The sequence below is a fragment of the Giraffa tippelskirchi genome, chromosome X, assembly GCF_054371585.1.
Source record: "Giraffa tippelskirchi isolate mGirTip1 chromosome X, T2T-mGirTip1v1.2.pri, whole genome shotgun sequence".
NCBI lineage: Eukaryota > Metazoa > Chordata > Mammalia > Artiodactyla > Giraffidae > Giraffa > Giraffa tippelskirchi.
In genome coordinates this window covers 63,993,602-64,010,690 of record NC_137289.1, presented here as the reverse complement: position 1 = coordinate 64,010,690, position 17,089 = coordinate 63,993,602, and the positions used below count along the sequence as shown (strand labels likewise).

General features: G+C 36.6%; 1 protein-coding gene across 11 annotated transcripts in view; it reads left to right on the top strand.

Moving 5' to 3' along the window:
- DIAPH2 (diaphanous related formin 2) overlaps window positions 1–17,089 on the top strand; it is a 952,992-nt gene that overhangs the window by 666,907 nt on the left and 268,996 nt on the right. The window contains exon 26 of one of the 11 annotated variants that reach the window (XM_081565325.1): window positions 3,269–3,909. The exons of the other annotated variants lie outside the window; for them this stretch is intronic. Coding sequence (XP_081421451.1) covers window positions 3,269–3,284 — 16 coding nt within the window. The 3' untranslated portion in view covers window positions 3,285–3,909. Of the gene's footprint in view, window positions 1–3,268; window positions 3,910–17,089 lie in introns of those variants that run through there. 11 annotated transcript variants of the gene reach the window in all.

Here is a 17,089-nt window from a genome sequence, read left to right as displayed (position 1 = left end):
ATATAATTGATAAAATAGACACATGGATTGAATGGGATACCTGACATTATTGATAACAGGAAATAGTCAACAGTTTTATTATGGTTTCCTTATTTTTTTTAATATGGAAATGAATCTATTATATGCTACATGTGACATAGGTTATCTAATTACATTTAAGAAAATGAAATTGAAATGATAAGATTTAAGAAATCATGTTTGCAAAACTCATTTGTTTAAGTCAGAAATGTAGAAATTCATCTTTAGGCAGCCTCAGATATAGAATTTGTTATTAAACAATATATGAAGTTACAGATCTGATGTATGTTATTTTCACATTTACTATTAAGGACTTCTCAGTTGTTTTCTTTCCTCTTTCTGGGTTTGTACGTGTCACACAAACTACAAAGAATGTTAATTTGCTGGCCTGCTTCTCTTGAGAAGTTCACCACATTTTTGAGGTAGAACAGAAAAGGATTTTTTAAAAAGGAAAGTAGTAGCTAGCTGTGAAGACTAAATGAGACAGATAAAAAGGATAGCATAGATGTGCGTATAGTGTCCCATAATGAAAAGTAATAATGGTCATTATTATTGATAAGTCCTTGAACTGAATTAGGCTGGGAGTCTTGAATTATCATTAGCATTAATAATAATAATGTTGATATTAGTATTATTAATACTATTATATTTTGAGGTGACAAGGGAGACACATGAAAAGATAGCAATTTGGGCTTAAATATCAAGAAGTTCCCTAGAGCAGGAAATGGCAACCCACTCCGGTATTCTTCCCTGGAGAATCCTAGGACAGAGAAGCCTAGCAGGCTACAATCCATAGCATCGCAAAAGTCAGACATGACTGAAGTGACTTAGCACATATGCATGAAGAAGTTTCCAATCAGGACTACCATCAACCCATCTGGATAAAGTGTTACTTTTTGGAGAGTGCTGGTAGAAAAGACTAGAAGGAAAAGTCAGGATCCTGAGTTACAAGTTATATAGCTTGAGATTTACCTTTTAGAAATTTACTGATGGAAAAATACTTTAAGAAGATCTATATCAAAGATTTGAATTTCAGGAACTGTTAACATCACTGAGTACAACCCCTACCAATTTTGAAATACTGTGAGATTTGGGTGATTTGCCCAAGGTCACACCATTTGTTGATGGCAAAAGAAGGTCTTGCACCTCAGATACCCATCATGAAGATAGCCTGGTACTCTTCTCATTTAAATAACCTGACAACAGTGTTCAGAGTGGATATTATAAACAGGGTGCCAAATGTCACTCTAAAGCAAAATATTTTTATTTCAATTAGAATTATGCATATACATTGGAGATGATGTAACCATAGTGACTAAAGTAAACAGACTTTCAAAATTTCAATTAAGGTACTTTCATCAAAGCTTCATAATAAATACCATTTGTAGTGAATTTATTCTCTGTGTCATACATGTATAATATATTCAAAATCAAATATCAAGAGTAAATTATACTTCAACTGAAAATGTCATGTAAATTCTGTTTGTTCAAATACTAGTGAAGATTATTTTATTGGACCTATTTATTTTAGAACAATAAAAGCTTGAGAACTATACTTGAGAGTAGAACAGGAAGACGTAACTATAGATATAAGTGATGTAAGAATTCTATTCCCAATTGTATGTTGAAAGACTGACAAACATTAGGTTAATATTGAATAGGTAATTTGCAATTCTGTGTGGTTTACAGAGATATCATATTTTTGCTATTCTTAGGAACTTGATTTTGAATTGATTATGAATTGATTTTGGAGGTTTCCTGATACCCAAAAGACTTTAAAATGGCAGAATTTCCCTGTAGATATTCATGGAATAAATTATATGTTGTTGTTCTTAGAGTATGAAGCTCTCTATATTGTATATACAGTGATCTAGTTTCTTTGGGTGATTAATGGCTCATAAAGTAGAGAATAATAGATGTTTTCAATAGTGATGTACCCATTCACATTTTGTAACAGATTTGTGATTGATAATTGTGAAGACTCAGATCTTTTGTTGTTACTGCCAAAAAGATAATATTTTTTTGAAATAGATCATACTATCAATAGCAAATACACAACTATAATAAGTATATGTAAAATTATATATAGAGAAAGAATAATTCAGTGAGGTTTCCCAACTTTACAAGGACCCCACCAAGTCCAAAATGACTGACTATACTAGTAGCTGGTAATTAGCTTATTTCTAAAGAAAGTCAGAAGAATTACTCCATATTTATTGACAATGTAACAGTTATGGAAGTTTAATAATTAGTAGCTTTTACATGAATTTCATACATATATTTGTCATCCTCATGGTGTTCAGACGGCCATAAGACATGAGTCATGCCCTCTATGAAGAGTTTAAACATTTAAATAAAATATTTGTTACCTGGGGTGTCCTCAAATATGTTATGTTCTAAGTTTTATCTTGAAATGAAAACATTTTTCTAACAACCAAGAACAGCAGAGTATTCAAAACATGTTAGAGCAAGATCATGAGACCTGCGAAGGACTACCTAATTGTTCTTTATCATTTACTCCCCACCTCTGATTCAGCCTTAAGTGGTTGTTTAAGGGAATAAGCACAATGTATGTTAGTAAAATTGAAGTTACACTACAGTTTCTTCTGAGATGTTGTTAAGTCCTAAACAGATTTCAAACCCATAGATTTGTAGGAAAAAAATGATGAAATAAAAGAGATGCAATTCATTTTCTGAGAAAACCTTCATTACCAGAAGCTGACTTGACCAGTGCCAGTCATGAGTTACCTGTTCCCCATATAGGGACAGCTGATAGACATTCTTGCACAAGTCCTTTATCTCAAAGTGAATTGGCCCTTTGAGTAATATTTGCTTATCTGATTTGTTGAGGTCAGTAGAGCAACAAAGGACCGCAGAGAGAACTGTATTTCCTAGTCAGTATATTAGTATTAGTGCCGATTCAACCTTTTGTAAAAGTACAGGAAACTCAGTTTCTTCCTCTTCTATGGAGTCAGTGAAACTGGGTGAGAAAAAACAAATCTCTTTTTCTTATACATCCCCTGCATACAGCTCTGATTTCCAAGGCATATGCTCACCTTGAAATCTACCATTAAAATGATTCTAGGGAGTTATGCATTGACTCATACACCTAACTGTCCCCTATACATTGCCTATCCCAATGATGAAAGGAAGACTTGCTTGGTTAAGGTGTTGGTTTTTCCAGTATTCTTCGCTGGAGAATTCTATGGACAGAGGAGCCTGGCGAGCTGCAGTCCATGCGGTCGCAAAGAGTCGAACACAACTGAGTGACTAACACACACACACAGATATAGAAGGTTTATGCCCTTATTGGTTTTTATTCTGGTTACTTAGTGTATTTGATCAGTAATGAGAAATAATTTGCTTTGTCATCTAATGGGTTATGGTCTGTTTCCCAATTGCTTTTGCTTTTCAAATTCATCTGAACACCAGAAGGCTACATCATCTTGTTTTTGTTACCAACAGGAGACACCCAAGTGTAGCTTACATATATTATAAGACATATAGAAAGGGTTGCAAATTCCACATCTTGTCCTCTGTTTCTTAGTCCAATACTATTCAGAAAATGGTACATAAGAGTCTTGATAAACTAGCATTCTAAAAAAAGAAGCTTGAGATATGTTATTTTGATATATTGAAATTATTTATTTGTTGGAGTTAGTGTTCCCAAACTTTTGCACAGAATATTGTTCCATAGGATGTGAAAATAAATTTACAAAAAGAAAAGTTTGGTCATGGTAGTCAAGGGAGTTGTCTGTGACAAATAAGTTGTGAATATGCTGTGTTAAACAAAGATCCACAAGTCTATTTACTGCATAATTGTTCCTGATTTAATATGTTACTTTTGTTGTAAATTTCAAAGAGGAGCTATGATATGAAATGTTTCCCAACTTATTTAGCTCTGTGTGTGTGTGTGTGTGTGTGTGTGTTTAATACCTTTTAACATCTCAAGCATGGTGCTTTGTTTGGGTAAAGGTGGTCTAGCTATTTATTCTTGTATGCACAAGATGGAGGTGAAATGGACAAAGGACAAAACTGTTGAAATTTCTTAATACACCATACCTTAAATGCCTATAGACCTTATTGGCAAAGCTTCCTGCTTATAGGGAATTCCCACTGAAATGTTTAGGAGAAGGGAAAAAAATCAAATAGAATTATTTTAAAAAGCATTGACAATATGCAGTCATTGGATATAAGAAAGAATAGAATACTTTTAGCTACTATCTAAACAGTATGGATTATATTATACCTAGGACTTCAGAACATTATAAAGCTGTGCATGAATGCAAGCCCGATTATTGGTAATTAGAAAGCTGTTGCTTTTGGAACATGTGACCCATTTACACCAACATGCCATAACCCCTGTTCAAGGATTATCAGTTTGTAAACATATTTGCAGTGAAAGTTACTTAAAACATCCTCCAGGTGTTTAACAATAGAATTAGTTGATCAGAAAATAAATCACTGTTGCTGAACTTGAGTACTTATAACAGCAATATGAAAAACATGGAACTGCAGCGAAACTGTGATCATGAAAGACTCTCCCGTTAACAGCCTAAAACCCTCTGTGAACCATTACTAAGAACAGAATAACACTGAGAAAAACCTGCATAGATATATTGCAACAGTTGCCCTAGTTCCATAGTTTCAAATTGAAGTTGCAGAGACTCCCATATGGGAAAAGCACTTGTACATATCTCTCTGATGGTGTTCCTCTCATGATGTTTGATTCCATTTTGATGGGTTTGTTGCTAGCATGATTCCTGCTCTCACTATGATTTGTGTTTATTATAGCTGTTTCCTTTTTAATAAAGGATGCTGTTGCATATAAACACTGAAAGGAAGCTGTCTTTTCAGAAATTACATTCTATGTGCTGCACTAGTCATTGCGATGTTATAAAGTGAGTAGTTTGCTACCAACAGAGTAGGATTATATTTTTTTAATGTACCGATTAGTGTGTATTGTTGTTTCATTATAAGAAAAGACCTAGTGTTATTTTTATTTTGTGTTTGTTTTTAAATAGTGTGCACTTTCAAGGAGAAATAGCAAAGTAGGCAATACTGTGTAGCTGAACATACCTTGATAGAAGAACAACTTGAAGACCAGGGGAAATTAATATGCAGTAAGGGAGAGAACTTCTGAAGTCAATAAGCATATCTCATCTAGGCTGAGCTGAAGCAGTGTCTAATGCCATAGCCAAGACTCAGAGCTGAGAGATCCCAGGCCAAGAAAATAGTCAAGGAGTGGGAGGCAATGAGGCAGGGAGCTGTCACGAGGGCAGATAAGCCAGTTGTGCTGGATAGTGTTTTTCTCACCTGGAGCTGCTTTTAACAACCTCATGCCCAATGACATTTTCAAGTTGAAAATGTCCCAGAGAGGTCTGTCTATAAAGAAAACTGAACAAGGATGAACAGAACATACATAAAAAAGCTTCAGGAAACCTGATGTAATTAGTTTACAGTATGCTAGCCAAGTGCCATTGAAGGCATCTCTAATCAGGTACAGACTGGCTCCTCCTCTCCTTCCCTCTCCTTCTCTCTGTTTCTTTCTTTCTCAGGCTAGAAGAAGTACTCGACTTAGCCAAGGATGCACCATGCTGTAGGAAGTGAGAGCAGAAGTACAGACAGCAGAATTCAGCATAACTCTGTTGGTTCCAAGTTGAATGAGAGGAGAGGGCCATTGGTGGTGGGGAGAAGTAGTGGTCAGGAGTGATAGGCTTGCTGCCCCCTGACTGTAAGCTGTCACCAGACTGGGAAAATTCACCTCTTGCTGTTCCACTACTCTCTTTCATACACACCTATCATCAGCATTCATATAATATTTCTAGAATCTCTAGTCTCATTTAATGGGATGTGTGAAAACACTGGGCTTTCCTCATCCCTGATCTGAACTTAGAATTACCAAGATGTTGGATTTAATCTGGAGGGAGAAAAAAAGAGTCCAGACCAAGTATCCTGGAAGAATATCTTTCTCCACTCCCCTGATGTCATTTTAACAATCTCACCCTCCTCCACATGCATATACATTCTCTGATTCCCTTTCACCTGGAGGGTTAGGACACTGCCTTGTTTTTTTGGAGGACCTCAGTAACAAATCTATATCCCCATGGGTACTTCTGTACTTATCAACATAGCTTCCTGGAAGCACCTGTGATATGTCAACACTTTGCTTTGAAACTTGATCCTCTACCACAAAGAAATTGACTTTAAGCTATGTATCTGAAGTGGAATACTTTCTTTCCCAACCAAAGAAATGGTTGAGAAAGGCCAACAAGTGACCCCCAGACTTAGAAAATGAACTTATGGTTGCTGGGGGGAAGGAATAATTAGGGAGTTTGGGATGGTCTTGTACACATTGCTATATTTAAAATGGATAACCAAGAAGGACTTACTGTATAGCTCATGGAACTCTGCTTAGTGTTATGTGGGAGCTGGCATGGGAGGGAGGTTTGAAGAAGGATGGATACATATATATGTATGGCTGAGTCCATTCACTGTTCACCTGAAGCTATGACAGCACTGAGTTTCCCTGGTGGCTCAGATGATAAAGAAACTGCCTGCAATGCAGGAGACCTGAGATTGATCCCTGGGTCAGGAAGATCCCCTGGAGAAGGGAATGGCAACCCACTCCAGTAGTCTTGCCTACAGATTCCATGGACAGAAAAACCCGGTGGGCTACAGTCCATGGGGTTGCATAGATTGTTAAATTCAGTTGGATGATTAGATAGATAATGGATTATGGATGAGATATAGTACAAAATAAGGTTGGAAATGTCCACTGAGGCTAGCCCCCTCAGAGACTTGAGCACCTCAGGAAGAAGTTTTTATTAAATGTATAAGTCAGATTTTTTAGTGGAGCCTTACTGTGAGGGGGCAGACATGAAGAAAAAGCCAATATTAAATCATCAGAATGATTTTGCCAGTTACAGACCCCTTGCCATGGGAAGCTAGAAGTTTATTCCTATAAGACAGAAATCTAAGTGAAGTAAGCTACACAGAGAAAGTTAAATATCATATGCTCTCACTTATATGTGGAATCTTAAAAAAGTGATGCAAAGGAACTTATATACAAAACAGAAATAGGCCCACAACATAGAAAATAAACTCATGGTTACCAAAGGGGAAAGGGGAGGATGAATAAATCAGAAGTTTGGGATTAACATATATGCACTACTATAAATAAAATAGATGACTAGCAAGGACCTACTGTATAGCACATAGAGCTTACTCAATATTTTGTAATAGCCTATAATGGAAAAGAATATGACTGAGTCACTTTGCTATACACCTGAAACTAACACATTGTAAATCAACTATATTTCAATTAAAAAAAAGGAGGTATAGTCATAGCTGACTATAGAGACTAAAGAAAGTGAAAAGAACATTTTTGCAAAAACTAGTATTATTCGCCTGCCTTTCAGATTTAGTCCTTCCATTTTATTTGGCAAACCAGCCCTTTGTCAGGAAGGGAATCCCTTCTGTGAAAGAATGATAGTAATCTTTTATGAGAATTGCATGGTCAGTTGATTGGGAAAGGACTATAATTAAATGTGAATCATAAACAATCGATTTTGCCTGGAAAGATTACGAAGCCATGTAAAGGTTTTCTGTTATTTTTTCTTAATATTTACTAAGCTTTTATAGATTTCAATTTTGGTCTGAACAGAGAATAGACTAAGCATGAGTTGTATAAGTTTCATTAGCACACAGGGCTATTCACTGTAAGGAAGTATAACCAAGGACTAGATTGGCATGACTAAATCTTGTTTAGAGATTGGTTGTTTCTACCTAGTATTTTTACACCTGCCATTCAGCAGGCTGGCATTAGGGTAGTATTTGTACCTCAGGTGGCTTGAACGGCAGATCATATAGGTTCTCCCAGAGATAATATTGTCATCTACTTTCCAGTAAGTTTTTGACATTAAAAGGAAACATTTTCAAATGGTGTCACTACTGTATAAACACTAATTAACTAGACATGCATATTAGCAATGATGAAAAAGAAAAAAAAAACTGAAGCAAGGCTGAAAAAAATAGAATAACCTAGGCCTAAGCCATATACCTTCGCAATTAAATGAAAGAGGATTTCTTTACTGCTTAACCGATTCTCATCTTACAGATAAACCTTGACTCACTTCCAGATCAGAAATCTTGCAACACTGTGTTTATTTTTTTTGTAAATTTTCCTCACTGTGTTTATTAAGATCCCTCATATCTGAAGTGGCCAGCTGCTCTAATCCTCAGATCCTACCCCCTTTGCTTTGCTTGTTATTCTCCACTTTGCCCTCACTTCTATACCACCTACAGGTCTTACGTGTAAAAAAGCATCTGCTAGCAGATTTTGATTGAACGTTTTTATCAGTGGCTTGCCCAATTTTACTTTTTTTAGACCCAGTTTTCATTGATGTATTCTCATGGCTTAAATGATAATGAAGCGCCTGCCAAAGGTAATATTTTCTAATGTCACATGAGCTTTAGCAATAAGGTAACTTTGTCATAGAAGAACCTGAAGGAATTGTAATTACACTTTTTAAATGGTTTGTTTTGCCAGTGTTGCTATAGAAAATGCTTTATAAATAACATTTCAAGAACAATATTTCTCTGAATCTCTTTACAGCCACCAGAATGTTTCCCGGCAACTTTTCTTATGTCTCCCAAGAAGGTGCTATGTGTAACTCCTGGTCAGTTTTCAACCACTTTCATAGATGACAGTGCAGTAACACAAAACTGTGGATAATCTGGCTAAGATTTCATCTCCTCTTGTGAAGGATCTCTTTGAGTCTTTGTGAGAACTATTTGGGTGAAGAAACCCAGGAAACAGTTTTAGGACCCAAGGCATGGTGACTTCACAAACCTATTTCTTCTCTGCCAATTCTAATCTTGACATTACAAGAAAGCTGCTGGACAATCAATCATGACCTTCCTGGAGTGAAAAAGCGAAAGGGAAGGAAAGGAAAGGAAAATAAATTATCAGACTGGTTTTGAGAAATTGAGAGAAATCTGTATATTGCTTTGTCTTGTGCCTTCCTAGAGTAACCCTTAACAACTCATGAGTCAAATGAGATTTCCTTACTCTGAATATGCAAAAGGACAAAATTTCCTGCAAAGACTCAGCATGAATGGGTTTTGAAGAACAGAATAACGGGTGAGTTAACTAACTGATCAGCTTAAGCCGGCTTCCCAGATGGCTCAATGGTAAAGAATCCGCCTGCCAGTGCAGTAGACACGAGTTCCATTCCTGGGTCGAGAAGATCCCCTGCAGAAATAAAGGGCAACTTACTCTAGTATTGCCTGAAAAATCCCATGGACTGAGAAGCAGGCAGACTATGGTCCAAGGGGTTTCAAAGAGTCAGACACGTCTAAGCAACTGAGCACACACCAGCTTAAGTTTTAAGACCCATTCATTCATTCAGGAACAAGTTATTGAGTGCCTGCTAATGTGCTAGACACTGTTATAGGCTCTAGGGACTCCATAGCACCCAGAACAGATCAAAATTTCTGCCTTTCTAGAACTTATATTCTAGTAAGAAGGAACAAGAAAAAAAATTTTTTTTTTTCAATTGTAGAGTGTGTCAGTTGATGATTATTGCCATGGGAAAAAGAAAGCAAGAAAGGAGTTGAGGGTATGTCAGCATTAGAGATAGAGTAGCCAAGGAAGGCTTCCTTGACATGGTGACTTTGAAATAAGGATCTAAATGAAGTAAGTCATTCATATATATGGAGAAGGAGCATTCCAGGCAGAGGCAAAAGCAAGTGCAAAGGCCCTGAGGCAAAAGTATGCCTGGTGTGTTCCAGGAAAATTAGTGATTTCAGAGTGCCTCCCTGAGGGAGGGAGTTGTACACCCAAATGATGTAGCACCTCATGGGTCGTAATAAGGACCTGTTGTTGTTTAGTCGCTAAGTCGTGTCTGACTCTTTGCGACCCTATGCACTGCAGTCCATCAGGCTCCGCTGTCCATGGAATTTCCCAGGCAAGAATATTGGAATGGGTTGCCATTTCCATTCCATCTCCTGCTTGGCAGGCAGATTCTTTTACTGCTGAACCACCAGGGAAGCCCAAATAAGGACCTGAGCTTTCATTACAAGAAAGATGAGATGCTTTTGCAAGAAAAAAGACATGCTCTTATCTCAGTTCAGTTCAGTCACTCAGTCATGTCCGACTCTTTGTGACCCCATGAACTGCAGCACGCCAGGCTTCCCTGTCCATCACCAACTCCTGAAGCTTGCTCAAACTCATATGTCATCGAGTCGGTGATGCAATCCAACCATCTCATCCTCTGTCGTTCCCTTTTCCTCCTGCCTTCAATCTTTCCCAGCATCAGGGTCTTCTCCAGTGAGTCAGTTCTTCACATCAGGTGGCCAAAGTATTGGAGCTTCAGCTTCAGCCTCAGTCCTTCTAGTGAAATTTCAGGACTGATTTCCTTTAGGATGGACTGGTTGGATCTCCTTGCAGTCCAAGGGACTCTCAAGAGTCTTCTCCAACACCACAGTTCAAAAGCATCAATTCTTTGGCGCTCAGCCTTTTTTATGGTCCAACTCTCACATCCACATACCTAGGCTCTTACCTAGGTATTGCCAAAATCACTCTTACTGCTGTGTTAATAACAGACTGATCAGTGTGGCATGTTGGAAGCAGGGAGACCAGATAGGAAGTTATTGAAATAATGCAGATATTAGAGATAATGGTGGCTTTGACTAGGGTTGTATTAATAGAGGCTGTGAAAAATGATTAAATACCTGCATATGTCAGTCTGAACTATATGAAATTGCCAATATATGACCATTTGTGATCAATAAAAGCTATAACTTCTAATATAGTTCTTTCTAATCTTTTGAAGGTAGTATGGATAGAATTTTGCTAAAATAAGAGAATGGATATAAGAAACAGGAGAAGATTCAAGGAAAAATCCTAGGGCTTTTGACCTAAGTAGTTGGTAAGAATCGAGTTGCCATTGACTGAGATGATGGGGGCCCCAAGGCTGTTAGTTTAAGGCCTGCTTGAGCTAATTAGTTTTCTTTTCCCAGATATTGAATTAATTTCTGCCAACTATTTTGCTGCTGTATACCAGTGGTCACAAGAAGTCACTAGACAATAACATGTATGATTCATTGTAGATCTGTGCTCATTGATGGCAAAAGTAACCAAGTACTGTTAAAAACTGATTGATATTAGATCAGCATGATCATCTTCATGTTAGAAGGACAGAGTGTTACTTGTATCTTTTATAAAATGCCATTTAAAATATGTGATTTCAATATTTGGTATCCTCATACCACCTCTTTCAACTTTTATTGCCCTAGCTCATTTTCTGTTTTATTTTATTCTTTCATGTCTTTCTGCCATTCTAAATTAGTTAGAATTCAGCTAGACTGCTTGTATTGGTCCATACAATGTGGAAAGATTGTCTTTATGTTCTGTGACTAAGTGTGGAAAATAGGACTGTGAAGTAAGGTTACCATTTTGTAAGTCTGCTCTCAGGAAACAATGAAGGTAGATACACACGAGCCTGAGTTGAACAATCTTTACATCTTGACTTACTTGAATGGCCTTGCTAGGAGAATGGTATACATCCAGAAAAGTGAAAGTAAACTTGACCATGTATTTCCTTTAGGTCCATTAAAGATATGAGGCAAGTTCATCAAGAGCAGAATATAACTTTGTGGAAAACCTATACTACCGACTTACATTTAAGTCAGAAGTTAGCAAACATTACTAGCTATTTGTCAAGAGTGCTGATAATATACTTTTTAAAGGAGTCATAGTATTCATCTAGGACAAGTTAAAGATAAGGGTCTATCAGGTGGCCTGACGTTATCTTTTTGCCTGACTAACAGTCTCTGTGATACATATCTTTGTCTGTTATGGGGGTTGATTTCTTCTTCTGCATATGAATTTATAAGGTAAAAAATAGAATTGGACTGAAAAAGTGTTAGAGACTTTAGAGGAATACTTATATGTATCATTCAGTATGTCCTAATTTAGAAACCATAAAAGCTGTTTGCTCAAGCTACATTTTCAAGATAACATGTTATGTATTAACATAAGCGGTGCCCCAAGTTATTGGAAGGCAGACTTGGTTTTGTTGCTGGGAAATGTTACAGTTGAAGCAATCCTTAGCAGCAAATTGGTCCACATCTTTAACAATTTTTTTCCCCTAGAAAAGTATGATGAGAAGCAATATTCTACCTTTAGTATAGAAACCTACCTTTAATATATCACTGTTGACTCTAGGCTTAATTTTATTTATCATTCTCTCCTTTTTATTAAACTCTCATCCTTCTTTCCTCTGCCCTTAAAGACCCAGTAAGGAAGATAAAACGAGTGCACAAATAAAATAAGAAATGTGACATGATGTGATGTGACATATTTTTCTATTTTAAATCCTGTTTTTACTGGAAATTAGTTTGTAAGTAGATGTAAATTACATTGTTTCATGATTCAATGCAATTGTTTCTCAAAGTGTGTTCCAAGGTGTCCTAGGGATATCTTCCAAGAGGCACTGGAGGTTGTTGATGAGATGGGGAACTTACTGCCCTCCACTTCCATCCCCCTACACACATCCTCACACAGAGCAGTTCCATTTTTATCTGTTTTATGTTTTTATGTAAGGCTGTGTGAAATGAAAGCATTCTTTGGATTAAAGAATTTTTTAAACCATAGCTTTAGTAAAAGATATGATATTTGTTTTGATATAAGAGAATTCTGGATGGAAATTTCTGTTCTGCCCTTAGATGATGCTTACATCATCTATCAGCAAAATCCCTCTGCAGAAGTTTCTCAATCGTCATGATCAATGAATGACTTTTGACAGCGCCTGTTGCAGTGGATGACCAAACATTTAATTATAAGAATGTGGATTCTATTCAACTATTTTGGTATCCGGAGAAGGCAATGGCACCCCACTCCAGTACTCTTGCCTGGAAAATCCCATGGACGGAGGAGCCTGGTAGGCTATAGTCCATGGGGTCGCTAAGAGTCGGACGACTGAGCGACTTCAATTTCACTTTTCCCTTTCAGGCACTGGAGAAGGAAATGGCAACCCACTCCAGTATTCTTGCCTGGAGAATCCCAGGGACACCGGAGCCTGGTGGGCTGCCGTCTATGGGGTCGCACAGAGTCGGACATGACTGAAGCGACTTAGCAGTAGCAGTAGCAGCATTTTGGTATCATGGGTCTTTAAAAAAAAAAATGGGAAAAGCAGCTTCACATGTTTCTTGTGATGATGATTATTGCTTTCATGTCTAAGTTTCTTCATGTGAATTTGCCTAAATAACCAGCTGGCATCCATTAAACTCTCTACTTATATTTGTTTCTGATCCCCACAATCAGATAACCATTTCAATTACACTTGATTCCGTGGTGTTTTATATTTCTTTTATCTTTCTAAATTGTGTAGAATTTGGAGCTCTAGAGCAGAGGATCTCCAAAGTTTACTGTCTGTGAAGAGATGTCAGACCCCTTAGCTCTTGAGGTAGCCGGTGTCCTTGATCCTGCCACCTTATTGTGTGAGCAGCCTCGTTTATTTAGCCTGGGATGCCAGGCAAATATTATCATTTCTTAAATATATCACAATATATAAATTGTATAAAGATGAACAGAGGAAGGAAATGGTCCTTCTCTTCCCTTTCCTCTTTTTTTACCTTCCCCTCTGTTCCTTCTTTTCTCGTTCTCTTATCATCAAATCCCCTGCTTTATAAAGACCAAAGAAACACTAGAAGACTAAGAGTAGGGAGCATAGGCAATTTGATTAAGGCGAGAGAGTCCAGTACCTTTTTCTGGACCTCAAGCCCTATTTAGATAAACTTTATTTACACATTAAGAAGAAAAAATATGTTTTGACAAGTTGACTCCTTGCCCTCTGGGTTTTCACTTGCCTCAAGCAAAATCTGCAACACTCATGTGTAGATGGGACAAATGTGTTTACGTGTTGGGCTCCATACCAAATGAAAAAGTTAGATGTGTGCTAGCTCTCATAATGGGAACAGCACGAATTGAAAGAGAAAGGTAATAAAAACCAGTGCAGGGTGTCTAGGCAAGATGAGAAAGCAAATTGCTTCAAATATGAATTACATGATGACTCTCATAGTGTTCCTATTATTTTCTGAAAATTCAGGATGGCTTTATGTTGAGCTTGAACCAGAAGGATTCTGTGTCCATTCTGGATGTAATCTGTAAGAAATGAACTAAAACAGGTGAACATGTTAAAATGTCCTCATTTGTTTTACAGCCTAGCCACCACTTTTCTGATCGCAGAACGAGTCCTTCAGTCGTGTCCATTGTTTGTCAGTAGTTCTTATGATTAATTTCCTTATACTTAGATAACTTATTAAAACTATTTTAAAATAAGAGGTTCAAGGGCATTTTTTTAATGCCTTACTTTCTCTTGCCTGGGGAATGCAAGGCAAAATTCAGACTTGAATATCATTTTTCTTTCTTAGGAATAATTTTTCATTTTTTAATTGTTTATAAACATGATGCTCTTGCACTTCCTGTTAGCTGATGATAATTCAAGTTAAGTCAGCCTTATGTTAAAACTCATACATTGATTTGATGGGAGAAATATCAGTATTAACACCAAACCTCAGTGAACCTGATCTTAGAGATATGAGTCTTTTGTGAACATATATATTTGACTAGTAATGCCAGAGGAAAATTGGTGGAATCAGGGAATATTACACTTTGCATTTGCAAAAGAATGAAATACTTTTACTACTGCTCATATGCATAAATGTGACTGAAGGGAATGGTAATTACCTGTACCCCTTTCTACTTGAAGAACCAGTGTATCGTGGCCTTGTCAGTGATTGTAGTCATTCCACTGTTACTGGTTACAGTTTTTAGCATGTCAAATCATCACCAACGTCTTAAACATCACCCATCATTGGAGAAAGGATAGTGGTAAAACTATAGAAACATTTAGTGTGGATAAAGCTGCTCAGTTGTATTATTAGTAGAATCAGAAATACAGAATGCTTTCTCAGAAGGACTCGAACATGAAAGAATCTTCAATAAGCAACAATAGTTGTATTTTTCCCCTTCTAAGGAAAAGATCAGATTAAAAATCTTATCTTTTGATACAGTCCTCAAAACACTCTTTTTTTAAATAATTCTTTTAATCCAGAATGTTGAGCATGACTGTTTTCCAGTCATAATCTTAAGAATTTTCTAAAATTGATGAGTAAGCAGGTTATACAGTAAGGGAAAAGAAAGTTATACAGAACTTGATATGAGATTTGCTTGTTTCTCCAGCTAGCCTTGATGTTTCCTATCTCATTCCTTCAAGAAGTAAGAAGTTTTAGTCTGTTTTTCATGCCCACTCCATGGCAATGTAGAGATTTTAGGGTATATGCACACAAAAGATATAATAGATCAAGTTTGGAAAAAAGATCGTTTTTCTATTCCAGTTGGAAAGATTTAGCTCTTTTAAGGTCATCAGAACCTTAAAACCTCTGTAAGGTAAAAGTCTCATAATATGGTTTCAAAAAAGAATTAGTCCCTAGTATACCATCTGGAACTTGGTAAGCATTCAACACATCACCCGTCTTCCTAATGATACACATTTAAATATATTCTTTGAAAGTTATTGTTTCTGCTAAGAGACACATTATTTTCTAGCAACAACAACACAGCCAATTTATTTGTTTTTGTGGAATATTCAAAGCATAAATGTTTAAACAGCCTAAGGGACCATATGTTTGAGTGTTACCTCTGGAATAACCAGCCTTGCAGGTTTTGCCAAACACCACAGGGTTTCCACAGACACGGGACTCTTGGTGCTAAAAATCGAGAAGTCCCAGGAAAACTTGAACAAATTGGTCACCCTCAAAATTATTTCTCAAGTTGAGGTTGCATTGTATGTAGGTCAATCTGAGCTTTTGGATAATTTCTTACATTAAAACCTGAGAGTCCAACAAAGGATCCTTCCTTTTACTTGAAATATATAACATTAAATTCATCCTAGAAGGAGTAAAAAGAAGAGTATAAAAGTTATTATCATTAAAGGCTAGATCTTTAATTTCAAATGGTATTAGTAGAGATTTTATTACTACTTCATTTAATATTTATGAGTCTACTTTGATTGTCAGTTATCCTTTATGACATCTTTATAAGACAACTGAGTAAGAGCACATTTTCTAAGCTGAACTATTTAGAATAACATTAAACAATTCTTGAATAGCTGGAAATTGGAATAGAGAGTGCTGGATGGAGAATTAACCTCCGAATCATGTTATATACTAGGAAATTAGGGTTACATTTGCAGTGGTGTGGCAACAAATTTAAGGATGAAGTGTCTAGTAGAACTTCATAACCTGTCTCATTTTATGTCAGAGATCAAAGTATGCCATGTGAAAGATCGCATTACTATGCAGTTAAAATCTGAAATAATGCAAGTAGCATATAATATTTAGAGGTTATCATAACCCCAAGCATGCAACAGAATGTGTCTAACTATCATCAGTGTACCCTATTTTCTCCTAAGTTTTGTTTCCTTTTAGGATATTGTCATTGAAGAATAAATAATGTTAGTTAAAAAACTTATATATAATATAATCCTATTCACATACACATATGCTTATCTGTATATTCACATGCAGGGCTTCCCTGGTCGCTCAGTGGTAAAGAATCTGCTTGGAATGCAGGAGACACAAGTTCAATCCCTGGGTTGGGAAGATCCCTTGGAGAAGGAAATGGCAACCCACCCTAATATTCTTGCCTGGGAAATCCCATGGACAAAGGAGCCTGGCCGGCTATAGTCCATAGGATTGCAAAAACGTCAGCAACGAAACGCACATGCATGTTCACATACATGCTGTAGTCCATGGAGTCACAGTCAGATATGACTTTGTGACTGAACAACATCAGCATATTCACATACACTGACATATTTGTGTTCTTCAAATGGCCATTTGCCAGATCTTTAAAGTTGCCTTCAAATATTGGTTGAAAATCAGACTGGAAATTGTTTTGATTTTATGTATACTCAAATAAATGACATGCTAATTTATACCTTTAGAAATATATCTGCACATAGTGTAATTTGGAAAAATACAATTATATTAAAGTATTTGG